Source organism: Natator depressus, chromosome 12, assembly GCF_965152275.1.
Source record: "Natator depressus isolate rNatDep1 chromosome 12, rNatDep2.hap1, whole genome shotgun sequence".
Classification (NCBI taxonomy): Eukaryota; Metazoa; Chordata; order Testudines; family Cheloniidae; genus Natator; species Natator depressus.
This window is the reverse complement of record NC_134245.1, coordinates 38704255-38731676: the sequence shown is the minus strand read 5'-3', so window position 1 is coordinate 38731676 and position 27422 is coordinate 38704255. Positions and strand designations below refer to the sequence as shown.

The following is a 27422-nucleotide window of genomic DNA, read 5'->3' as shown; positions in this document are numbered from 1 at the left end:
GCAGCACGGGATCGTACGCGGCCGTTTCTCGGCTGTTCAGGCGAATTATAGAGCACGGAGCCCTTCCCATCACCGAGACACTCACCATCCCTAAATTACTATTATGTCTTCGCAGTCTTTAGTGCAGTCGATACAGACCAGACCTGAATGGGGCAGCAGAGCCACTGCTACAGTAAATCTACCATACTTGGACACCGAGCTAGCCTGGGTTGCACAAGACTGCCAATAAAGAGCTTAGCCTGGTGATGAATGAGGGGAAGAACTTATTACTCCTCCGCAACCTTGATGCCTGAACCAGTTCCATAAACAACCTTAACTCTCACCCACTTCCCCTGAGAAAGGTACCTGGAGGTTTGGTTCTAGAAGCCACCTCACAGTGCAGTTTCTGAATCCTTGCAGGAAGGGAATTGGGTAGTTAGTCTCGTGTGGTACCCAGTGTACATCAAAAGATGAAGGGGAAGGTCATCTGGGGCTATTAAAATGGCTATACACAGGGTGGAAGAGGCAGATGGCGTTACAGAGTCAGAGTAAGGCTGTTTGTGGCAACTTAAAAACCATGAATGCCCTGCAATTACTAGCAATTTGCCAGTGAGGCTTTTGGGTGTAATCAAGGATGTGAATTTACACCGATCTTGAAAGGTTTGGTCTAGGAATTGCCTTCGTTTTTCACACTAAGTCCTGGTATCATTGGTTACAATGAGGTACAGCTACCCGCGCTCTGTGGCAGAACAATGCCATTTCTGACAAGTCTCTAATTCAGATGAGATTACAACCCAGATTAACCAGACTTTGGGGGGGGGGGGACGAGACTCAGTGACCCCCCCCCCTCCATAATAAGTGGCAGCTCCAGCCCCAAAGAGAGAAGAGTCTGGAAGACAAAAGACGACAGGGGGAGATGAAAAGACTAGAAGCCGGGAGAGAACTGGGTGACAGAAGCAGGGTGTGCTAGCGATGAGTACCAGTATGCACTATTCTTAGCCAATCACGAACAGCTAAAGATTTAAGGAAACTGGGTGCAGTGAGAATGGAGGTCTAAAGCTACCTCCACCGCTGATTATGGGGTCACCAATGGTGCTCCATAATGTGACAGTACATGCTCACGGACCAAGGAAAGGGATGAGATGCTTACGGGCCGGCCTGCTCTGGGGTCTGATCATTACTGCACCGGATCTCCCAGAACCAGAAGGGTTTCAAGTTCTGGCCAACTGGATGCAGTGCCTGGATTAGCATTTAGCTACAGCTATGGATGCACGAGGACTGCATCTCCATCCTTGAACCGCTAGGCGAGCCCCAGTGGAACTCCAACCTGCTGCGTTCATGCTGAAATATACACACACTACTCAGATAAAGCCTGAGAGATGGGGGTTGTCTCTCCAGCACCTCAAATCTCTGAATGGTGCCTCCTTCTGGGGTATTAAGAAATTAAAAAACCAGCCTCTGCAAGGGGGCAGTCTTGGGCATGGTGCCTCAGAGGACCAGGGTAGGAAGGAAGGGAAGGGAAAGGAAGGGAAGGGTGAGAGCATCTGATCCTTTGGAAGGGGGCTACTGAATCTGAAAATCAGCATAAAACAGACCCGTGCACCTTATTCTCTCCCAGGATTGGCTAGAAGCTATTTTTAACAAGGAGCGAAGTCAGACTAGAGATTCAGCCTTAGCGATTGAAGGCAGCAATTTGTGAAGTCACTTGCCCATCCCAGATAGGAGCTACTTTCCTGCCCCACTCCTCTTAGCAGAATCCTCCCACCGTGAAGGAGGAGGGTCTCCTTTTGAAATGGGCAACAAACTGGCTGGCCAGTCAGGACTTGAGTAGGGAGCACTATGGGTCAGCACAAGAGCCAGCCTATAAAATAGGAGGAAAATGAAACGGCACAGTACCTCTGTAAACGCTCCCCAGTTGAGGATTATAGATTATAGCTATCAGCTATTTGCATATCAGAATTTTAAGCAGCCAGCCACCTCCAGTGAACAAGGTCATTTCAAAGATAAAAATATTCCTTCTCCCCTGCCTTTCACGTTCAGTCAGCATGTCACACAGCCCGTGCGAGAGATTACCAAGGAGACATGGGAAGGGGTCCCCCCAATGCACAGGGAACTCTACAACCCAGTGCGAGGCGTTCCATCAGCCCAGGGAAAGTGGATGGGAGGGGGGTATCCAACCTGCTACCGGGTTAGAGAAATTAAACAGGGTGCGTGGGGGGGGGGGGAACACCAGAAAGAAGACGGGAGGAGCAGAACGGGAGAAATCCAAATGAGGGCATGGGAGAGGGGCACTGCCTAGACACAGAGGAATGAAGAACAGGGAAGATCTAGGCTCATGGATGAGCCGCAGGTCCCTAGAGCCATAGGAAACTGACCATATGGAGCATGGCCACCTGAGTCCAAGGAATGGGCCCTGGATCAGCCTTCCAGGAAGGAAAAGTCTACACCCCCGCCAGCCAATGCTGAGAGTGTGTGCGCGCTGTGGGAGGGAGGGGGACCCCTTCTCCCTAGCAGGAGGGAGGCCTGCAAGAAACGAACCTGTTGGGTCACGTGAGGAAGGGGATATATGGGCCTGATCCTGTGAGGCCTCAATGGGGAACTTCTATGGACTTTAGAGGCAGCTGCACCAGGTCAGATGCCAGGCTTTCCCTCTGCTGGCAGCTGCTCTGCTTTATAAACAAAAATGGACCCACATGAGCAGCTGGCAGAGGGGGAAGGGGAAAAAGCTAAAAGGGACAGTAGCAAGCTTAACCCCTGCAGGGCTGGAAACAGTTGTGCCTAGTGCACCAGAACCAGGAAGTGAAACTGAACAGCCTGGCTCCAGGTGTGGAGCAAAGAGATACAGGCGAGGTGAACAAACAGCGTAAACACCAACAGGGGGAAAGCACGCTGGGTGTTTCAAACTGTGTGATCCAATGCATTGACACGGCCCCTTCAAATGGGATCTCCGGGACACTTGAACAGCTGTGGGGCAAAATCCACCCTTATGAAGCTGGGAGAACAGAGTCGCCCACTCTCGCAATTCTATCACGATATTTGTGATATTTAGGGTTTTACGTCTCTCCGAGCGCCAAGGCTTTAAATCCATCCCTCATGTGGAAAATGGGTACTAATCCGGCCAGCCATGTTCAGGAAAGGGGAACACAAACTGGAGCAGGTGCAGAGAAGGGCTGCTAGGGTGACCAGGGGAATGGAGAGCCGATATTATGAGAAGAGACTTTGGGGACGTCGACACTGCAAAAACACCCCACAGCAGCGAGTCTCAGGGCCAGGTCTACAGACTCGGGCTTGTGGGGCTCGTGCTACGGTGCTAAAAATAGCTGGCTAGATCTTCCTGCTTGGGCTCGGAGACCCACCCCTCTCGCCGGGCTTCAGAGACGGAGCAGGAATACAGAAACCACCATTTTTTGTGCTCTAGTGCGAGCCTGAGTCTGTGGACCCGGGCTCGGAGACTCATTTGCTGCAGGTGTTTTCCTGTGGCCTAGACGTACGCTAAGAGAGCTTGGCTTGTTTAGCCTAGCTAGACACAGTCTGAAAGGGGATCAGATTGTGCTCTATAAATACAGCAGGGGGTAAACACTAGGGAGGAACAACAACCCTGGAAGCTAAAGGACAATGTTGGCACAAGAACAAATGGGGATAAACTGGCCATGAATAAATTTAGGCAGGAAATTAGAAGGCTTCTAACCCTCAGAGGAGTGAGGTTCTGGAACAGCTTCCCAGACAACCCTGGCCTGGCTTGATGATGGAGTTTGATAAGTTTATGAACAGGATTATTTGAGATAGCAGGGACTGGACTTCATGACCCAGGAGGTCCCTTCCACTCCTATGTCTCTGGCAAGCCCAGCTTTCATTTAAAAGAGAGGACAAGTTTCCAGGTCTCATGGTTTCATAGAGAAGCTTGAAAATGTCCCTCAAGTGCACCCCAAAGGACCAAAATCAGAAGGGAGATCAAAGGAACCCGCTTTAAAAAACTGATCGTGATTTTAAAGCCCATCTCATGATTTTAAGGGGATTGCTTTTAAATGCTAGGGGATGGCGATACTGATTATGTCTTCACAAGTCTGTGTATCGCCTCGGGCAACTTGGGTGCTACTGCAGTGGCAATCGTGAATTCCTAATGAGGGGCAAACTTTACATAGAAATGGGCGGGAAGGGGGAAGAAGGGGGTGAAGGGCATGCAGATAAGTGTCCATGCTTGCTCTCTTTAGGTGAAAGATCCGATCTGCCCTGCATGCTGGGAGTTCAGATCCCAACTCTGCAGCCAAAGTTTTACACTCACACTCACTCCCAAATTTGAGTTGAGCTGGACCATGCCCCCCTTTGGCATGTGCCAGTCAAGTAAGTGGGGGTCCAAACCTTTGCATCTCTAGCAAGACTGGCCCCCGCAGAATGGGGGTGTGACCAGTTTCACAGGTGACATTAGCTGCCCAGGCAGATGGGGGTGGAGGGGTCCAGCTACAAGTATAGCCCTTACATGTAGGCTCGCAGCCCACCTTTGCTCAAAAGCCCTTGTTGCACGTTAGAGGGGAGAGGATGGGGCTGTCAGCTGGTGGCCATCTATGCAAGAGGCCCAGGTCTGTAAGCCAACAGGGGTGGGAGGAGAAACACTCCCAGGCAGACGGGGAGTTCTGCCCGTGCATGGAGGCAGCAAGATCTAGCCAGCCTAGGGGGTGGAGTTGAGACACCCTCAACAAGGTTGCGGCAGGGCCAAGCCATCTCTTCTCCGCAATCAGTGACCAATAGCCACGCAGTCTGTGGCACAGAAGTAGCCCTTTCCCTCACCCAGGGGCCCATCTCAGCAGGATTTCATGACCCTACGCAAGGGGGCCACTGGTTAAAACGTGGACGCCTCATTAGCCAGCTGTTTGTGTCCAGAGCAAAGTGGAAGCCATTTCTGTAGGCCCTACAAAAACATGTTGCTTTCCCCCTCCCAAGCGACACAAGCCATGAACTGGTATGTTTAAAACAATCCTGGAAATAGGTCCTTCGGGGGGCTTCCCGAGTGAAGCTCAGACGCATTCAGCACTTTGGAGTCACCCGCCAGCATCTCCTTTAAAGGAGTCATTCCGTTATGCGGCCTCCTTCAAAATAACTTCATCCTCCGGCCGTCCCCCAGGACTTAGCATCGCAGGCAACCTCTCCTCTGTCACGGAGAGGCGGCCGAGGGGTCAGCAAGTGGGGCATGACGGCGAGCTACCTCGCCCCTTTGCCGCCCTCTTTCGTGACAATCCCAGAGGGGAAAGTGATGCTGCTACGGCAAGTGCCCGGGCACAGCTCAGCCTGGCGCAAGAGGCAATCCCGGGAGACACCTCTCCCCTCCCCCGCCAAGCCCCACAAGTCCCAGAGGAAGTGCACGCGGAGCAGATGAGAAGTGAGATCCAGAGAGGCACAAAGAAAGGCGGCTGGGACCAGAGCCGCTCCCCCGCTCCCCCTTCACACTGCATCTTCACAGCTGCCATTGCTGACATGTGGCGGATCCTGCCAGATAAAAAGAAAATTCAGGCTGCTCAAAGTTTCCCTTTTTGCCAGTTCTATTCCTGATAAGTGCAGTGCCTGCACGGAGGCTGATAGACGGCCTATCGCGGCGGTTAGCTCGAAAGGAACACCCTATCGCTCCAGCATCGCCGGACTGCCATCAACTCCCAGCCACACAGAAATTAATATCGCTCCAATTACCAGAATAGAGATGGGCTGGGAGAAGGTGATAATAAAATCTCTTTTACATAAAGAACGCAAATAACTCACTCTGGCGAGGGCGGGGGAGGGAGACGAGAAAGCGGTGCCACTTTCCACGCACACCTTCAGCCGACTGAAAGACGACATGCAGGGCGGCTCTGAGCCTCTCCTATTTCACTGCTGCTTCGGCCTCTCAGGCAGCTGGAAAGGGATGCTGGGGCCAAGCGTGGAACTCTCTCCCCCACTCCTTTTAGATCCGTTTGTATGCAGTGTCACTAGGGACATAGGACCGGAAGGGATTTCCTGGGTCATTCAGCCCGCCCCGTGCCAGAACAGGAAGCCCCATCACACTGTGGATCATTCTCCTCCCAGCTTAAAAGTGACAAGCGCTCTAGCCCCTAACGCCAAGCGTGCGCGTGCACACACGCTGCTGAGCCCCAAACTCTGCTCAGGACTCAGAAGCAACCCTACAAAAACAAACCCAAGGTGAGCGGCTCAGCACCAGCCAGCAACCTCGTCGCAAAACAGCATTCCCAGGATGGCACTCGCGGGGAACCTGACCAGCTTGCCCACGGCACGTTGTGGAGGAAAATTACACGGGAGATTTGACCTCCCAGCTTCCTAAGGGGTGCTGAGCAGTGAGACAAAGCTGCTGAAGGTATTGTGGAAGATACGATGACAATAACTCAATTAAATTAAGTATCCAACCCCTTAATTATCTCCCCTGGCACTGCCAACTGCTGGGATGTGGGTGGAGAAGGAATACCTTGCTTTTTATTCCCTGGCTTGGAGGGGTCCTGATCATGCTGCTTCCCCCGCCCCACAACCCCTTGACCTCCCCCGTCCAATTCATTCCACCAGGTGACCAGTCAGCCAGAGGAGAGCGGATCCGAATATGGGGGATAGGAAGCGGGGAAGCTGCTTGGCTGGAAAGCAGTGCTGCAAAAGGAAGAGGCAGAACAGCCTGGGCTGAGGCTGCTTATTAGCAATTAGGCTAATGAGAATGAGAGATCGGAGAAAAAGAACACATCACGTCACCTCTCCTCCGCCTCCCTCCGTGGTCACTAGGGCAAAGGGCCGGGGTGGGAGGGAGCCGATAAAGAGGAGATTGGCGAGGTGGAAGCCGCACAGATACTTCCTGCCAACGCATCCAGGAAGGGCCAGGGATATCAACTGGAGCACATTTCCCTTCCTTGATGAGTTTAAACGGGGGAAGGGGGGGAGGGAGGGGACCACTGACAGTATCAGCAGCAAACAGCAGAGAGATTCATGGGGGGGAGGAGGCTGGTTAACTCTCCTGCCCCAGCCAAGGGACGGGCTCAGCGCTCTGCCAGGCCCTTCCCATCCCCAATGGGCATGGCCCCATAGGGAAAGTGGCAGGACTGATCCCCAGACTTGCCACAGTGCCCCCCCACCACTCACACTCCTGGTTGCTTTGCACAAGAGAAGCGTCTGCCCCCTAGGAGGGACAGGCAGGGCTAGCCCTGGCATGGGGCCTGCTCAGTGCCATGGGGCCTGTTGCCAGTGGGTATTTCACCAGTTGAGGCAAAGCTGCTGGCGATGGGGTCATGGGAGCTGCACATGTGCCCTGGCACTCGGTGTTTCCCAGCTGCTTCAATAGCAGAGCTGGGACAATCTCCAATGTGACCGACAGGCCCCGCCTTAGCCAGGCAGCCCTAAGCAGGGGCCAGAGGCCAGTCCTTCGTCAGGTGGTCTTTGCCATGGGTGACACCCAGGGAAGGGAGGAAGGGCCTGATTGATAAGGCACATGCAGGCAAAGCCACAGAGCTGAGAGCTTCACGGGCCCTTCTCCCCAGAGGTCCAAAGTCAAACCGATAGCAATCGAGCCCCAAGGTCACCCATTCCCAGCATGCAACGAGGGCTCGAGCAGAGAGGGGAGGGAAACCCAGTTCTCCTTGTTTAAAAACCCAACCTAACATCTCTCTTTCCGCAGCTCTCTTCCCCCCCCCCCATCCCATCCCACGCAGCTCCGCTAGATAGGAGCGTGACACACTGGGGAGTATAAGGGAGACCTAAACGGACGTTTGGAGCATCTTCACCTACGAAGAGGACAGCCCAATGGTCCTCTCAGTCGCAAGGAGGATATCCACACATACTGCACGTCTGTTAAAGTGTCAGGTCTACAGCGATCCTCGCCCAGATTTGGGGGAGGGGACCATCCACCTGGGCACCATGGCCAAACGTTACCAAGCCAAGATGTAAGCTCCTTGGGAAGAGACTGTGTCTTCCGCTTGGTTTCTAGATACCACAGCGATAGGCCCACCAAGGGCCCAGATAGCGTGCACAGCACTGTACTGTCTGGCAGCCATCACGCGAAGACATTCAGACTCAAAAAACAGAGATGACAAGACAGGAAGACGGCGATATACGGCTATAGACACTTCTTGGGGTTTTGATAACATCACTAACCACTCTAGCTCTCTTCTTGTGGTTGCCATGATGCTATCAAAGCCCCACTGTGACTGTGTAGGAACGTAGACCAATGGCCAGAGCTGGTATCGCAAATCCAGTCACGTAGTGGTCAGCACTGGGTGATTTTTTCCAGAGGAAGGGAAAAAAACATCATCCCTGGATCACCTTGCCACGCGTGCAATGCTGTCTATCGACAACTCCTCCTTCCTGACACCACATGCTACCTAGCTCTCACCCTGAAGCATCTTCAGCGTGATATCAGCATGCAGTTATAACCCAGGTACTACATTAATACAAATAAACAACTAATAGCTATTCAAGTCCTTTCAAAAGAAATCCAGCTGCAGTATTGGCTCCTGCAACAGTATCTGACTCTGCTCTCCTGCAACAGTGAGTTCCACAGGTTGGCTGCAAGTTTACATCTAGTCCTATTAGTGGTAAATATACTGTCCTTCACCATGTCATCAAATGACCCCATACTCTTCTGTTAAGGGACAGGGTCAGGACCTGTGTCCCCTCTGGCTCTTTCCTTTCTCCTGGCTAAATTCTGAGGTTTGTAATATTCAATCATGCACAAGTCCTACCAGACCCCGATCTCCTTTGTTACCCTGCTCTGAGCCTCTTTTAGGATCAAAGACACCTGTTTTGAGGTTGGAGGCAACAAAGCCTGCAAGCCACACCACAGATGAGTTGAAGGTACAGAACAGGGGAGCGAATGCAGCTCCTGCTTCAATCCCAGGTTTAGGCCACCAGCTGTGCTTCCTTTGTTCTCTGGCCTGCGTTCTGCAGGAGATCAGACTATCTGATCACAGTGGTCCCTTCTGGCCTTGGAATTTAGGAATATTAGGCGGTGGGGGGGACACGACGAATGTGGCATTCGGATTTGGAATTCAGATTCCAACCCTCTCTCCTCCTTCAGATGCAGGAAGTTTGGTGGTGCTCGGATCCCGAGTCTCTGCTGCCTACAATGGCTAAATACACCATTGACGGTGTATTTCTCTCAACGCCCCCATTTCTTGGGCCACACATTCAAGTAGTTTGTAACTTGCCCCGCTCATTGCTAAATCCGTGTGTGTCGGAGGAGGCTGGAGGGGTTGGGTTTCCTCCCCATGGAGCATTATTCAGGTTTCCTTGTTGACATCAGGAGACTGCTCACCCGCTTCCCCACGCCCTCCAGCTGTCACCTCAGCGTCACTGTGTGACCAGACCTCCGGAGACATTGGCGCCCATTCTTCTCAAAAGGTCACTCGCCGGCCGAGCTACTCCCAGCCGCCTCCACGGAGCCCTTTGAAAGGCAAGCGGCCCGGGAAGACACTGACATTCAAGACGTTCGTATCTGCCTGGTCATACATGACTGGCCGACCAAGGAAGAGCCCAGAGACAATGAGCAACATGAGAGAAAAGTCAAAGCCATCAAACCCGGCAGCCAGGCTGGCCGCTGCCTCCAGGTCGAGCCACAGCACTGTTCAGCTGGAAGACGGCGTAGGACATGCTCCTCGCAGGGAGAGCACAGGGGCTGAAACGTGGCACTACATGCTGCTGAGCCCTCCCTCCTCGAGGGTGCAGGGTGTCCCAGCAGGGTTCAGGATGGGGCAGAGGACATGTTTTGGGGATGGGGGGGGATTTACCTGGCCCGTTCCATGGATTCAGCTCCTGCAGATTTTCTCCAGGCTCCTGCTTTTTTGACTCCTTGGGACTTTCCGAGGCTTCTCTGGACTCTGCTTCTGGAATGGAAGAAACGGCCTGTTACCGTGTCACACAAGCTCAAGAGGAACGTCAGCTACAACTTCCCACCATGCTGGGGACTCCTCAGCCAGCCCAAAAGCCCAGCGGAAAAGGGCCATCACAAACGGGACACAATAGCAAGTGATGCCCGAGGATGTTCTTCACCGAGTAGAGAACTCAACGGCCTTTCCCCACCTTACTCATCTCTCGTTCACTTCCCAAACCTCCAAGCTCAATCCCGATCAGCCCATGACACCAGCCTCCATCGCCCAGTTGCTACCTTCTCAAACAAACCCCTCCATCCTTTCTCCCAGGCTGCCCTCTGCGCTTGGGGAGGCCTTCCTGTAAACACCTGCAAAGCCACCTCATCCTCTCCCTTCAAATCTCTCCTCAAGCCTCTGCTCTCTGCAGTGAAGCCTACAAAAAACCTCAACAATGGTTAGGCAACTGGTGCGCTGAGACCACAGCCTGTCATTCTGGCTTCCTTGTGCTCCCCCATTGATCCGTCCCCATCGGTCGCCTCTTGCCTTGTACTTGGATTGGAAGCTGCTTGGGCATGGACTGTCTTTCTTCTGCATTTGTAAAGCACCTAGCGCCTGATCCATGGAGATCTCCTAGGTATTAAGATACCGCCGATACTAATAAAATGACAAGACAGGAACCCCAATCCTTCCTGTCTACTCTGCAGGTGTTCCCAGTGCAAGCGAGCAGGAGGGAGCCTTTCCATCCAGGACTCCTGGGTTCCTAACCGTGAACAAGGGAATAGCAGCCATCTTGAAACCCTTCTTAAGCGGGTATTAGTCCATATGCAACCCCACTGCTGTGCAAATCGACTTGGCTGGTAGTTCCTGCTGCGGGCACAGCCAACCACCTGAACAGCGGACGTGCCCCAGGCCAACACTTAGGTGTTCCGGGAAAGTCCTGCAAGGGCAGCATCCACTGATGTAGCAGCATGCTCGTGTATGGGGCAAGTGAAATGGGGCCTTGTGACTAGAACACAACGGAGGGCTGGACCCAGGTCAGAGGAGTACTGGCAAAGCGGGGTGGTGAGCAGCAGCCTGGGAGATAGGATTAGAGTAACAAGTGGGGGTTGGGCACCAGCAGCGGGCGGGGTCAGGACTGATGTGCACTGGCTGATCGAATGGAAAAGGACCTGGAATGGACTCGTATTATCCACGCATGGAAGGGAACTTCCCCGTCGATCCAGAGAAGAGCATTGCCAACACGGGAGAAAGCGAGACGGGATGGGTGTGGGGGCCAGGGGGGCGTAGCAGGGCGGGAAGAATTTGCATTTGTGGATTTAAGAGCAACTCGGGGCAGATTTTTAGAATTGCATTAACAAAACATGCTCCAGGAATGGTGATCAGTTGCACACATGCAACCAGCGAGCTACTGCCCACTAACGCAACTGTGTAACGGCACGGGGCCAACGCCTAACCCTCGGTCTCCTGCCAGCTGCCCCGAGCAGAGGGATATCGCACAACACTAACCAGGTGGGAGCAAGGCCTTCAGCTAAAGGAGAGGGATTGTCTGACGTGCCGGTGTTTGTAAATTTCACGTCCACCCTGATCACGCCAGAGAAGCATTCAAGCACGCAACACATGCAAAGAGAGGAGAGACTGACACTATACGCCCCAGAGCAAACCAAGAGTGGGTGAGCCTCTGGATGGATGGCTGTGCAGATTTCAGCACCTTCCCCCCGAGTTCCCAGAGCAGGAGTTGCCAGTTCAGAACCAGGCAGAGACCCCTCTCTCCTTCTCTATGGACTTGGAAGTTCTCATTAACATTCAAAAGCCTGAGGGAACCTGTGGAAAGGAACCTCCTTGCCTTTCCTCCCACCAAGGGCCCCATGTCAGGGAGCCTGTTGAAATATAGCTCCCGGCATGGCTCTCTTTGTGGTATCTACATAGCAACTTGATAACAATTATTTTCTCCATTAACTGCTGTTAAAGATGGTGCCGATAAGCCTATCTGCATATGACAGTGCGACAGATTAGCGCCCAAAGTGCATGTTTGTCTTCACGTCCAGGGCGGATAACCACTGCAAAGCCCAAATCGATCGGCGCCATAAAGAACGCCCCTGGGTGACGTCACCGGCATTGGCAATATTAATACAGGTGATAAGCGGGATGATTAACATCAAATAAATCAATCCTTGGGCATAAAAGCCCTATTATTTTTGGCTATAAATCAAAGTGCCTGGCATATTGATTTTTATCCATCTCGCTGAAAGCTCTCGCGGCCGTTAGTGCCGCTCGGCGGTATCTGCATTATCACCTTTTTATCAAAGCAGCCTAGTGCCAGGTGCAGCTCTCCGGCTGCATTTCCAGCTCCCTAACCCCCCAACCTCGGAACTGCACCGAGCTCCCCAATCAGATAAAGAGCCACTCGCTTCCTCTGTCAGCCCAGCCCAGCGGGGAGCAAAGTCTGCCAGCAACAAACCACTTTGCCTCAAAAGGAGCCTCCTTCAACAACCCCACCCCCGCCCCCCAAGACCACCTCAACCACCATCGCGCTTGGTGGATAACCCAGGGCCACATTCAGCGGGGACGGGGTCGAGGGGAAGAGATGCAGAGGGTCATGGACAAGACTCTGGCTTGGAGGAGCTCATGCTCTCCTACCATGCTAGCTGTCCCTTATCTGGGAAGATTATCAGGAGATTTAACATTCTGCTCCCTTTGCTCAAGGCCTCCTCCCCGGGGAGCTTTCCTTCCCTTTATCTATGGGGCAAGTGCTCGGGTTTATTGACTGCCAAGTCAGAGGCCAGAATCTTCTGGTGGCATCGATCTCTGGAAAACTTTGCTATCATGGCAGGTCTCGGACTTTGACGGAGGGTGGGTGCCTGCAAGGAAATAGCACCAGCACACGGCGATTGTGGAATCTGACTGCAAGAGCCACCTGGTGGGGTCCGGCCCAGGAAGGGGTGTGTCTATGATCCGCACCGCGCACGGGATGAGAGGGTGTTTCAGCTCCAGGCAGGGGAAAGAAACTAACCCTCTTCAAAATGTGCATCAGATCTAAGACTGGGGTACCCCTCACACCTGGGCACGACTGGGTTTATTAAGATCACCTGGCTTTGCCCTGGCACCATTGATCTCAAAGGGCACTGCAAACATTAACTGATTACACTTCGCACCCCCTCCCCAATATAGCTAGGATCGCTTTGCGCCGGCATGAAATGCAGTCACCTCCCAGGATGGGGTGCAGTGTGGCTGCGGATTATTGCTGCATGCCAGCCAGGGATGCTGCATGATTGTTTGGACAGGAAGCAAATGACCAGGTAGCAAGCATCACGACACTGGATCCATGCCTAACCGGGGCAACTTCCTCCAGTGCCATCACCATGACACCCGTGCAACATCACGTGCACGTTTCCACTGGGGAGAGAGACAGCTATCCACAACCCTCTTCCACGATCCTTAGCGGCTGCAGGCTGGCTCCACTTTATGGGTCACTTTGTACCTGCTAGCCAATGTCACCAGATTGCACTGGCCCATTTAAAGAGGTGCAATGCAGCCCTGTACCTACTAGCCGGATCACCCACTCCTGCATCCCCTGCACTCCCTTGGAGACGTATGCCTACTCTGGGCTCGTGCGCTCAAGGGGAGGCTGTCCTCAGATCACTGCACAGGAACGGTTAGAGGAGCTGAAACGGACATGCAGCCATGAGGCCAATTAGCAGTCAGCTCGGTGTCAGTATCACACCTCAAGTTTCCATGCTCCTGCTTCTGGCTCCCAGTACCCTCCCCCATACAAGCTCAGGTTGCCTCCACCAGACTGTCCAGCAAAGGGGCTGCCAGAGAGAGAGACGGGTCAAGAAACGGCCCTCCAGTGAACACAGGAAGAGCCCATCTCCTCCTTCCACTGGCTGCACTGGTGAAAGTTGGGGCAAATGCGCATCGGCTGGACCAAAGTCAGAATTACTGTGCCAGGGCACCTTCTGATGGGAGGGTCAGGTTAGGAAGCATTTCGAGGTGGAGGCCTGGGTGCCTTTTGCCAGATATCAGGCCCCACGGAAGTTGCTCCTCCCAGGCTGATCGCCAAACAGAGCCGAACACCCGCCGCGTTTGCGTGGAGTTGTGAACCCTGCGGGGCAGAGGCCTGGAGGGAGAAGGTGGCCAATGAGCCACGACAGATGTCCCCTGGGCCCAGCCAGCAGCTCCCCCGACATCAGGGAGGAGTCTCCTTATGCAGAGCCAGAGGGGAGCGGGTCAGGGATGGGCTGAGCATGGCGCTCGCAGATCTGCAGATGACAGTTTTGATGGCATCATTCTGCCAGTCTTGTAACACCAGAATGGGTTGTGCTACCCATGCTCGACTGCTGTTCCCCACCTGGGGAGGGCCGAGCGTGGAAAAGCCCCCACGAGTAACTAAGCCGAGCATTAACCTGCTCTTCAATGCACCACAACCTCTCGCACTCCCCTGAAGCGGAGCCCATCCCAGGCACCTGATGGAAAGGGGGAGGCGGGATCTTAGATACAGCCCCAGTGAGAGGCCAGGCTGGTTGCTCCTCAGCCACAGGGTGTCCAGGAGCAGCACATGTCGAGACCACAATGCTCTTCTTTCCCACACCATTTCTGTGGCCTCGTAAAGGCCGGGGGAGCCAGCCCTCCAACAAAGGCAGCGATCCAACCACTAGAGAGCCAAGAGGAACCCCAGTTCCTCGAAGACAGAGCTGCCTGTGAGTGACTCGACCTCGTTTGCTTAACACCCTGCCCTGGAAAGCCACCGCTCAGGTGCCCACTGGATAATCACAATCAACACTCACTAGCTTCCTCGAAGGGGGTCTTAGAGGCCAAGCAGTGGACAGGCCTTGGAGAATAAGCAATCCAGGTATTGTCTCCGGAACAGAGTTGAGGCACACTGGCCAGGGGGCGACCTGGTGGGCTTGCACTTCTGCTGCTTGCCTTACCGCTCCCTGCTCCCCCATTAAGTGGAAGGCTACTGACGCCCTTGGGCGGGAAGCTTCTCTCACCATATGCAGCTTTACACGAGAGCCCATGCAAGCAGAGCAGTAACTCCACAGCCACGAGCCACCAGAGCGGGACTTACCTTCACTGCCAGGAGGGCTTGAGGCATCACACTCTGCGGATCCGTTTTGGGCCGATGCGGCACCCTCTGTCTCAGCTTGGCTGTTCTCCTCCGCCGGGGCGTCATCACCTTCCTCCATCTCTCCAAAGGAACCTTCAAAACACAAGAGGAGTCCGACAGGTAAGCGATGAGAAGGCAGAGCCATCGGGCCACACGTCCAGGCAGGCGCCCGGCACAGTGAAAGGCCCGGTTATCAATTCCAATCAGGCAGATTCTCATCCTTCCTTTGCTGGGGAGGGAAGATGGGAAGCTACCTGTTGCAAACTTTGAAGCATCCATAGTCAAGAAGCCCTCTCCACAGGGGGCATTTCATGACACAAGGCTGATAAAGTGCCTTGTTCTCATCAGGCTTGGAGAGCCACCCCCCAAAAAGTGTTCCCCCCCAAGGTTTCCCACCTCTTCCACTTCCAGGGAAAGAAGCAGACAGACACATGCTAATTTCTAAGAGATACGTTCCTCTGTCCTCTCCTTCCTGCTAGGAGCATAATAAGGAAGATGCTCCAGTGACACGCTGCGCTCCAGATGTTAGATACTCCCAGCCCCCACACACTCACTCTTCTGGGCAGATGGAATGGGTTCTTCCAAAAACCCTACCTGCAAGAACACGGATTTCAAAGCCACACACACTCCAATCGCAGAGAACATTGAGGGCATCCTGATAGACTAGCCACGTTTCCTTCCCATGAACCGGTCCATTACTACGGCCGGGGGAGAGACACTGAGTGCCAGGGTGGATTTTTTCTGGGGGAGGAGGAGCAGGGTTTATACCAGTTAGGATTCACTCAGCATTATGTGCAAAAGGAATTCAACAGCTGAGAAGCGCTTCCCAGGGCAGACTCCAGTGTTTTCCCTGCTCACCACCCCCAGCACTGATCAGAGCACTGGCAGCATTGACCCGTAGGCAGAGTCCGCAAGCAGCCGCCCAGAAAGGGACCAATATGAAACGAACGATGCCCAGGGTCGGGTCTCCAGGGCACTCACATCGCAGCACTCAACACGTTTAGCTGCCGGGGTGAAGGCCATTTCCTTCACTGAGGGACCCGGGTACAGCTCAGCCCCAGCCCCTCTAGAGCTCTCTGCCCTCACCTCGCGCCAGCCAACACAAAGCCAGGCTAGTTTTACTGTCACTTTTATAAGCTCTGCTGGCTGCTGCAGTCACACGGTATTAAAGGAAATATATTAAGGCTACAAATGTCTCTGCGCCTTGTAAACGGTGCTCTCCAAACATGCGACCACCAGTAAGGCAGGAAAGGAAGAGGGGCCGAGGCCATGGCTACATAGGAGCTGCTTTTAGTTCCTTCTAGGTTCTACTCCCAATCACATGGCTTGTTTGAACCGATCCGCTCCTGGAGGCGGGGAGCTCAGTTATCTCGGGCAGGGGGGTATTCTACTTCCTACCCGGTGGGACAGAAAGGAGAGGGGTCCCTTCCCCCCCCAGCCCCGCCCATCCAGAGTTAGAAGTCCAAGGGGCACCGTGGCTTCACCTGTGTGGGGTTTGTCTCCTACCCATTTGGCAAGTGCTTTGGTCTTACACTGCTGACATGGGGCCCAGAGGTGAGGATGTCTCTTGCCACGTTAAAGGAGTGCAGGGAACTGGGCTGAAACCCTCTCCATGTGTTTCGCATCCCAATGAGCCACCCATGAGACGGCACGAACTCCCACAGCTGGGCACCAGGCGGACCGTGACAACGGAACGGGCCTCTCTTGGTACTCACAAAGCCCTTGTTTCACAATGTCCGTAGGGATAGGAGCAGCCAGACTGATTCCCGCGCTTGCATCTGGGGCCCATGGGGAGGGGGACAGGGGGCAGAGGAGAGAAAGGATCATTTTGACATGCCCCTTGGGAAGTGGATGGGGCAGGGGTTGAAGGAAGCTTTCCCCACTCACATTACTCTGGGGTGAGGCTGCCTTCATCTCACCAACAAGGCCGCAGGCTGCATGGGGCACTACTGAAATGTTCGCAAACACATAAGAACGTAAGAACGGCCAGACTGGGTCAGACCAAAGTTCCATCCAGCCCAGTGTCCCATCTTCCGACAGTGGCCAGTGCCCGGTGCCCCAGAGGGAATGAACAGAACAGGGAATCATCAAGGGATCCGTCCCTTCGCCCATTCCCAGCTTCTGGAAGCCACTACTAAACATTATGTTTTTCCATGGCATCTTCCGGAGGACCTTAAAGCCCTTTACAGACATCAGTGAATTCAGGTTTGAAACATTCCTCTGGATTTTCATCATCCCATTTGACCGACAGCTAAGCCATGGCATGGCAAATCAAGGGAGAACAACGCTGGCTCCTTAAGGGACTGGGCTCCTCAAGGTGTGACGGATATCCTCTGCCCTCATTTTCTGTGCAATCATAAACGAAGACAGGCTGAATTCCTTGGAGCAGAGTCTAACACGGCTGGGCCATGTGTCTCTGCAATGATGCCACAGATTGGGGCTTGAAGCAGGGGCCTCCAGAGCTAGGAGCCTGGGGCCTTTCTAGCTAGGGTGGTAAACTCCCATCCTCTGCTGATCGGGCACCAAGAGGGGACGCAGAACGCACACACCTCAGTGGGTCACACGTACTCCAAGCTCACCCCAGAGCTGGAGAAGGCTTTGCCCTTGCAGCCTCCAGACCGGAGTGTGGGTGGCGTCGTGTTTCTAACCTCAGCCCCCTGTGCAGCCACGTGGCTATGCCACGTAGACTAGCCCTAGCAGGACCAACCCCTCAGGGATTGGTCGGCCTCCTCTCGAAAACCACCCAGTTCACAGCAGACAGGCCCACGTCGAGCGGTTGCGACAGGCACGTCTAACTCAGGGCAAATCCAACGCTGCTAGCACTGGAGACAGAAATTCCAGAATAGGACTGTTGGCCAACTCGTGTGCATGCTGTTACCCAGAATGCTCATGGCAGAGCTGGCACGGGAGCCTGGAGACCACATGGAGAGGTTTGGACGTGCTAGTGCAGTGGCTTTCAGCCTGGGGTCCATAGACAAGGTCTAAGATTTCCAAAAGGGTCGGCACCCCTTTCCCTTTCCCATTCCCGCTGGGGCACCTGGCACTAGCCACTGTCGGAAGACAGGATCCTGGGCGGGATGGACCTTTGACCAGTGTGGCCGTTCTGTTCTGCACCTCCATTTGAAAATTTTTAAGGGGGTTCACAAATGAAGAAAGGTTGAAAACCACTGTCCTATTGAAACCCCTCCCCACACCATGCAGCTGAGAGGGGGACTTCCATTGTACTCAGGAGTAGCCGGATGAGTCCCACCATACCAAGGAGGCGCTGCCTGGCAGGTCACCCACCCGTTAGACTACTTGCAGACTGCAGATTTGATCAGCCAGGTTCAGAAATAAAACCGTAGTCACTTAAAAAAAGAGAACCCTGCTTCTAATGATGGAGCTGCCGAAGGGAATGCTGCTGTGATAATGAGCTCTCCAGCACAGAGAAAGATCAAACAAAAACACGATCAAACCGATTCCCTGGGAACAGACCATCACATCCTCCAAGCCCAACCAGGCCTGGAACCTCCAGCCTCCAAATATGGCAAGCAGCTCCCGCCAAAAAGGGGAAGGGGGATAAAACAGCACAGCGCATTTCTCCAGACCTCAGCCACTCTCTGTGACTCCAGGCATGTATATTTACACCGGGAGAACAAAGGACCCATAATCTATACAAAGCAGACAACAATAAGCGTGAATAAAGAGGCTGCTGGAGAAGGGAAGGCAATTTATTCTAATTCTGCTAATTTCAGTTCCAGCACAATTAAAAAGACTCTGATAATATTCAGAAACAATTGCCGGCTAACAAATCGTTTCTCTCGCGGTAAATGAAACATTGTTAGGCTAATTTTTTCTTTCACGCCTTCACGGCTCTTGGGCGTCTGATAAAGTTAACCCGATTCTCTCCTCCTTCCCCTCTCTTCCATCCCCACTCTGTGGGCAGGAAAGGCCAGTCCTCACCAGAGGAGAGCAGATGCGGGGGGGGACGGGACACAAGCGACGTACACACTACAAGCTAGGGTTGTGGTTCCCCTGCTCACAGACACATACTCCTGCTAGCTCTCTTCGAGCTACCGCGAGTACAAATAGCGGCATACCCGCAGTAACACGGGCAGGGGGAGCAGAAACACGGCTGAGCTGGTTTCCAGTGGGTGCACACTCTGCATGGGTCAGCCGCTCTCTGTGCTACTGAGGCTATGCACCTGTTTCTACCCATTGAGCTAGCACGAGCAGGCACACACGAGCAGGGACATCACACCCCTAGCTCATAGCGTAGAGGTAGACACTCGCACTGGCCTCTGTCTATTCAGCTGTTACTGTCATGCCCAAGGTAGGCCAGGGCTGCTTGTACTCAGCACTGACCACCCAACCTCGCCCTCAGACGTCACACGGCAGAAATTATGGGCCCCAGCGAAAGGCAGGAATCCTGTTCGGAGAATCCTCGCCCTCCTAGATGGACTGTCACTCGGGGTTTTGACAGCTCCTTTTGCAACACGGCCCCGATCTCGACCTGGGCCTCTGGGCGTTACCATAATACAAAATCATATTAATCCAGCCTGACAGAACAGGAATCTATTCAGACAGGGGCTTCCTTGAACCCCTCTTGCCAGATGGAATATACTGGGGCCTTCCACTTCTTATTCTGAATCAGGCTCATTAATCCTGATGAGAGGCAAAAACTAGATGGTTTGTTAGATTGAAAAAGGGACCAGGCCCCTTCCACCGCCAGGCCCCAGATCAGGATTAGGCATCCAGCCACATCACCAGGAGATGGACACCAACATTGTAAGGTGCATCCTCACCCCCACAGCTAGGCCCCTGGTTAAAGAGATACCCCAAAGACCGACTGAGCCATGGAACATCTCCATCTAACTCCAGAGTGGCCATCTCTAGGGCTCATCGGTGGGGCAGCGTGGAGGTAGGTTGTAGTGTTGTTGCATGTACTGTGTTTGTTCTGAGAACAAATGGATCCCGGTCTCCAGGGAAGTCAATCTGGCACCTATTAGCACCAAATTCACTCTTACAAAGGAAGGGGGGTAGGGTGGAGGGCCCCCCGCATGTGTTGGTCTTGTTGAACTTTAGGTCCATCTCTCTCCTTCATGAGATCCTCTTCCAGTGGAAAAGGTATTTCTCAGACACCAATGCACCAAGCTTTTTTGGATTGGTGCCAAGCATTAAATAGTTCAGATCTGGCACAACGGGACCCAGGATCCCAGCAGCAGTTTTGGGAAGCCCGGCACTTTAACAACGGAAGTCCCTGCTGCGTCTAGCATCACGGAACGCAACGGGGGTCTCGGCAGTGCGTCCCTGTGCCGGGCCAAGACACGGCCGCATTTCAGGGACAGTAAAGTCATCCACTCAGTAGCTAGCGCTCAGGATCCCGGGGTTCAATCCAGGGGCCTGTGCACCCAAAAAATGCACTTGCAGGTGTTCACGGAAAACTGTGACTCCCAATCTCTGCTGTGCCCAGGCGGGGCTGGGGCAGAAGCTAAAATATTTTTGTATCTCCATCAATGATGCTTTAAGGTGCCACAACCATAGCCCCCCATTCTTGGCACACAAGGTCAAGCTATTGTGCCCCATCTGGCTCGCAGATACGCTCTCCAACACCCCCCACATCCTCTGGCAACTTTGCACCCCTCGCTCTGGCTGCAATGTGCCAGGAGCAACAATGTTCCCAGCTGCGCGGGTTAAATGAGCTACTGGATATTTTAAAAGACGAAGCAGCGAGTGGAGCGTCATTTCTCTGGGATTGCTGGAAGCCTTGCACGGTTATCACCTCACGCAGACTCCCTCAGCTTGCCTGATCTGTCTATTCTTCATTAAGCAAATACGCTGAAATGGAAATGAAAACATAATAGCTATTTGATTTTCGGCGAGATATTTTGCATATTGGTTCAGTGCTGATAGTGGAATTTCATCAACTCCCTTTTTTCATGCTTTAAAACTGAATTACTGAGGCTGGCTTTACAGAGAGGTGATGAGCCAAAAAATGCTCCATTCCAAGATACTCCGCTTAGACGATTAACTATTCTCCATCCCCCTCCCTCCTTCTCTCTCTCTTTTTTTTTTTTTTGATAACAAGGAAGGATTTCTTTTTTAAATTACAACGATTGTAAAAACTTGCATTAATCTGAGATAATGTGACAAAGTTAACCATGTGAAGGCTGGCCCCAGATGAGATCAGGGCCATTAATATATGGTTTGGCTGGTGGTGGGAAGAAAAGGTAGAAAATTTTTGCTTGGCAGGATGGGAAGGGGTAGTTAAAAGTTCCAGAAAACCAAATATCCTACAGAACAAGCCCATCGTATCTCAGGGTGCAAGGGGCAGCATACGAGGACTGGTCATAGACAAGACTTGGGAAAAACCTATTAGCCCAATTACCTGTGTTCCCCCCACCCCCAAGCTATACTCCCATCCTGTAATTTAAAGGAATGTAACAATTGTGTGTTGTTCACTGTAGCCATCAGCCTTGTACTCAATAAATTGTAGGCAGTACAGCTTAGTACATCTCCTCTCTTGTCGTTTTATCGTCTTTCCATTCCTCACTTGCCCCACTTTTTCATACCTTTCTTTCCTATCACAAATCATGGTGTGTTTTTTTTCCCCCTCCATGACTGAGAGTGAGTGAGTGAGAGAGACACACCCACCCCCTTCTTCCTGATCATTTTTGTCTTTGCCCTTTTCCCAAAACCTATTTACACTTATCCCCGTTGCCCCCCTCCCCACACACGCCGCTTCCATTGCTTTAACTTATCCCAATATTGTTCCTTTGCCTGCTGCCCCCTCCTCCCATAGGGTCTGAAATGACCAGAACCCTCATAGCCACAATATTAAACTAAGACAAGAAGCTCCTGAATTCAGGGGCAATGGCCAAGTGAGAAGCCACCTGCCTCCACGTAGTCACTGGAGAAGCAGGAGGGCAAATGGGTGCTGGGATACCCATCAGGTACCTCAATCCTGCTTAGGGATGCCACCTCTGTCCCTCTATCAGTTTCTCAGCCGCTGCTGGGGTGCAGAGGTCTCACCTGCTTCGCTCTCTTTTGGGTCCCCGTTCCCCAGAGGGCAGCTCTGGATCACCCTTGTTCTCAGCTCTTTCCAAGGCTGCAAGCGAGAAACTGACCTGGGTTGTCAGTTTCACATGGCTGGGCTCCCTAGGAAGCAGCAATGAAAACTGCCTAGTCAGGTTTTGTTCTTCCGCAGCTTAGATCTCTGATCAGCTGCGGCAGCGTTGCCGTGCAGGGGTGCACTCAGTTCAGGTCTGGAAGACTTGCATCAAACCACAAGGATTAGAAACCAATACTTTTAACAAAAGCTCAGGGCTTGTCTACACAGGGGAAGTTACACTGGTATAAGCCAATGTGTGAATTCATACTGGTATAATTATTAGTTCAGGTCTTCATGTGGACACTTTGTCTGGTATAAAAGGCATAGTTTTGCGGGGGCGGGGGCGGGAAGGGTTTAGTTTATGTCTATTTGGAAGGGGCTATGCCAGTATAATTAGATCAATTTACTGGTATAATTGGCAAGAAACTTTCCCAGGTAAACAGCTCTGCAGGATCGAGGGGCTTGAACAGCCCTCTTTCATGTCAACTTCCTATCTGCCCCTGCCAAACTGTTTCTTCGAGCCCTTGTAACAGGTTTCATGCACCCTCGTGTGTGTGACTCCAAGATGTACTAAGTTGCCACCAATTCCCACCTTGCAGCGAAAGCTACTCGCATGTCAAGAGAGGCATTGGCAGGAGAATTTGAGAGTTTTATTTTTGAGGGCAACGTTTCTCCACCACCAGCAACCCTCCAACAAATGCTTATTTCCCCACTCACCCAAAGCAACCCCCCAACCTTTGGGAAGAACTTAGCAGAGTGAGGTCTCCTCCACTTCTTCCAAGGCACCATCCCCCCTGGCCTTCAGGAGTTGATCATTAAGATGGGCTACCCCACTCTTCACCCTTCTACATATAAGGGCTTCTGAGCCGATGTTCCCAAGAGTGCTGCACAATCGGTGGCCTAATGTTTGAAGCTCCAGCTCATTTCCTCACTTGAATTCCAGGGGCTCCACTCTCCTATCGGATTAGGAGGCGTGGGGCCTTCACAAACTCTGGGTCGGATGCAGGCTCTCACTCTTGTCCTACAAATGGGACATGGGAAAGTTGCTAAGCAACAGCTCTCTTTCCCAGACACGATCATAGAAAGCGTGTATCCGCCACACGTGGATCAGCACCCACCAACACCAACCTCTGCTGGTACACTGTGGCCTCGGTCAAGTCTCTTCTCTTTGAGCCTCAGGATCCCAGTCTGTGAGACTGGGACAATAACTCCTGCTTCCCAGGGGATGTGCGAGGGGCTAACTGCCAAGCCTGCTGGAGATGAGAAGCGGCGTGGGTTAGAATTTGAGTTCAGACACAAGACTCTTACGTGTCAGGGGATTGGGCAGAAGCACCGTGTTAACCAGACCAGGGATTCATGGATACATTTACACACCCAGCAACTCCAGAAGTGACTGGCGATTTGGGGCGTCACTTATCAGGGGGAGGGCTGTCCCAATCTGACACACACCAAAGGAGCCAGTTTTCCAGACAGTATGTAGCACCCACCTTCCGAAAAAAATATCAGGCCCCTTTTAGGTGTCAAGTTGGGCACCCCAATAATGGAGGTGCCCAAAGTCACCGGCGGCTTCTGAAAATCTTGGCCTGTGTGTCAACCCTCCTGCTACAAGCTGCTCACTGGTCTCCATGTGGGCTGCTGCAGGGAGAGTTCCACCTCTACTCCCCCTTTCTTAGATGCACCCAACCCCATTGGCTCAGCAAGGCTCCTGCTAGCGGCTGGAAATGCCGTGACGCCAGGCCGGAGCCAGGCTCTGGTCCTCTCCCTTCTCCAGCAACAACGGCAGCGGGCTGGAGCGGCCGTATTTTGGGCTTACTTCATTTTATTTGGAGACACACCGCGAGAGAAAGCGTGAGTGACAAACCAAGCTGTCTGGGCTGTCAATCATCCCTTTCAGGATCAGGACAGCCGAGATAATCTCCTGACGAGTCCTTAAAATGCCCACTTTGAGGAGGACGCCAGGTTCATATTTAGCCCATCAGTCTCCCCACGGAGCCTAATTACTACCTAGGAAGGCCACTCGTTCATTGCCGGAGGATTACAGCAGGGGGTGGATAAGGATAGTTAGCAGTTACCAGTGCAGGAACAGAAACAGCCGAGCTGAGCTTTGAAAGGGCAAATGGCACATCCAGTGGCAGCACCAGGCATCAGCTCACCAGCAGGTTCAAGATGCTGCCTCTGGCCTCCCCAGGAATACAAAGAAGCAGGACTACTTCCACCCCACTTACCCCGCCCAGCCCTCCTGCTCCCTGGTTCCGGTTCACTTCAAAACTGCCCTCCCAGTTTCTTAACCCTTCTGCAGACTTGCCCCACGCTGCCTCATCACCCCATAGCTTTGTTTGCCACATGCCAAGAGGATGCTCAAAAGAACACTTAGCAGAGCCGTGGTAAGAAGCATAAGGGAGGACGATGGCCGCTTAAAGATTCTACCAGCTGGGCTGTGGCCTCCCTCTTGTCTGTGGGAGTCACTCCTCAGCTGTACTCCAGGTTCTGATGCTTCCATTAAAAACAAAATAAACATGTCTAGCCACCGTCCCCAATCACAAAGAAAAATCTTTAACACATAAACCAAGCGCAATACACGTAGCAACGTCTGCCTGAGTCGGCAGACAGCAGAGCCGCTTAGAAAACGTGAACAACAAAAAGTTATTTGCAAACAGGTTTTTATTTTCCAGCCCTAGCAAGCGGCCTGAAAAATTAATATATGGAGAGGAAGGGTGGTCTAAGAGCAAAAGTCCTAGATTGAAGAGACCCAGGTTCAATCCCTGGCCCGGTGACAGATTTCCTGTGCTGATTGCAGGCAAGTTGCTTCATTTCATCTGTAGAGTCGGGATATTAAGCACATCCATCTCCCCACAAGTCTAAACTACCACCTAAGAAGGCCACTCGTTCTTTACCAGAAGATCAGAGCGGGGTGGGGGTCTAGATAAGGGGGCGCTTCTCCACAGCTCATGTGGCCCTGGAAGGTAAATCCATTTAATAAGTATAATGTCGTGTAGCAATGGTTTGGCCACTCCTCCTCCCCGCTTGCCATACTAAGTTCCTAGATACCAGACTGTAGTTTGTGTACATGGTACTAGACAAAATGAAGTGCTTTCCTGTGATCAGTGCTAACACCAAGAGACCGACGCAATTTTCACAGTCAGGAAGCAAAGAGGGTGCGGGTCAGCAAAACTGTCACTACACAGGTAATTATTTGATCATTTCACTCCAATTAAACTTCTTTCAGCATCCGAACAATAAACCTTTTCTTGATCCTTCTCATTTATCCAGCAAATTTAGAAAAAAAAAGTTTGTTTCCAGGCTGCCAAGAGAGAGACCCTGGACTATCCGAAAGCAGGCATGCAGACAAGAGCGAAGCGATAAGAGGCCTTGATAACAGATAGAAAATAGCAACAGATTCAGACTTTCCCACCGGCTTGGAAATCAGGGGAGGAGGCGATTCCACGGGGCAAATGACAATCTGTTCTCCGTCCATCGCCCTCCCAATGTGGGGGGGTGAGGGGAAGGGGAGACAACGACAAGACAAACAGGCTCATATCTTCAGCTAAAATATGTTTGATCCTCCAGGACAGTTCTGCACTGCCACAGGGTAGGGACCCCAGTGTTGCCAACCCCTGAGCCTTTAAAAATAACAAAACCCACAAATTTATTCTTCTCCCTGCAAAACCAGTTAGATTTTTATGAAACCAATCATGAGATTTTCAGTTTGGCGGTCTCCTTACCTGCCTTGTGGCCCATATTCCCAAGCTCCTCTCTGGAGCAGCCAGGGCTAGACACACGCTTTATTATTTTTATTTTTTTTTTAAATGAAAGGACAGGTTCTCACGCAGTCAAAGGACTCCAGGAGCTGAGGCACTGATAAAAAACCACCAACTCTCCAGGCTCGGGCGAGCTGGCGACGCCATCTCCATAGAGAGGTTTCGCTGGTTTACAGAGGTTCTGAACAGTTTAAATGCTACACAGGCAGATGCTGAATGCAAACTCATAGGGCAGGCACATGCGTGAGTCAGACAGCCGACAGGCCTGCCATGGACTTAAGGGTGATCCAGAAGTGGCTCTAAGTCAGTAGAGAAATGGGGTGGAATCTTTCCTTCCATACCAACAGTTTGGGCCTGTTGGGCAAGTTATTGTCCCCTCAACCTCCCTCTTTTGCCTGTCGCGTCTATTCAGACGATAAGCTCTTTGGGTTAGAGACTGTCCCTCTCCTTCTCTGTACAGCACCTAGCACAATAAGGCCCTGATCGCATTGGGGGCCCCCAGGCGCTACCGTAAGACCAATACAAATTAAGCAGTGTATTGAGTTCTGCCCGTCAGCTCTGTCCAGGACCTTAACAGCCACCTCTACCTCCAGCTGCACAACTTCCAGCCCTAGATCCACTGGAGCGCACAGCTGGTGTCGGGTGAGCTTGCTGCTTCCTCTCCCACCTAACAAGAGGAGCAAAAGGGGTTGGGATTCACAGGACAGAGACCGGATAATGTAGCTGGAGTCTTTCCCTGTCCTCCCACCCTTGGCAATCCCTGTTTGTGTAAGGAACACAGGGGGACAAAGATAGGAGGAGGAGATCGGCACCCACGGAAGAGCTAGATAAACCCCCATCGCTAGGGAGAATTCCTGCTCCTCTGAAGGCAGCCGAGGTCGTTCCCACCACAGATCGCACACCTAGGCAGACCAGATGCTTGGGGCTCCCCATGCAAGCCCAGGGCACTCCCAGCCCTGCAGAATGCACGGGAGGGAACAGAACCACCATACCAGCAGCTGGGCATAGACCAGGTCATCCAATAAGCCCTGGTTTTAGAGGGCTCCTAACGACGCCAGAGGAGTTTGAGGGTCCCCTGATTGTGCACCCTAAAAGCATGCATTTGCTTTAAGGTAGCGAGGTGCCCTCGCCCAGAGTCTGGGTCCCCAGTACCCCGGCTGAGGAGGCAGGGTCTGGAGAACAGAATGGGTCTGTTCAGACACTGGTTACTTCAATGGCGCCACATCGGGCTGGAATCCCGACCCCGCTCAGGCAGACAATAAACTCCCAGGGACATCAATACAGGCATTCTGTGCCCATGGCTATGTCTACATAGCAAAACACGTGCCCAGGCTAGCCTACTCACCTCTGAGTGAGACCAAATCCAGCGAGCGCAAGGGACCAGTAGCCGTGAAGACAACCCAGGGTCCGTGCCACCAGCACTGTGTCCACTTTCACTGCCACTGTTACCCACAGCAGCTGGATTCAGGCTCGCTCAGGTAGGCCAGCCGGTGCACAGCTTTTGCTGTGTAGACAAACCCTTAGAGAACTTCTGGACAGACACCGGTTTTAATAAATCCTCCCCACTCACAACAGCTACATCTGGGGACTAATCAAAGTTAACACCACCCCTCTCCCAAACTAAGGTCTCTGCCACCTACGTACTCCCAACAGGATGCATCGTCCCC

General features: G+C 52.7%; 1 protein-coding gene across 2 annotated transcripts in view; it reads right to left on the bottom strand.

The window, feature by feature from the left end:
• The window catches only part of ZFPM1 (zinc finger protein, FOG family member 1), a 114801-nt gene that overhangs the window by 53189 nt on the left and 34190 nt on the right, over window positions 1-27422 (bottom strand). Inside the window, exons 2-3 of one of the 2 annotated variants that reach the window (XM_074969204.1) lie at window positions 14869-15000; window positions 9720-9815 (exon numbers count right to left, since the gene is read on the bottom strand). In XM_074969204.1, coding sequence (XP_074825305.1) covers window positions 9720-9815; window positions 14869-15000 — 228 coding nt within the window. The remainder of the gene's footprint in view (window positions 1-9719; window positions 9816-14868; window positions 15001-27422) is intronic. The other variant, XM_074969205.1, reaches the window with a different exon arrangement.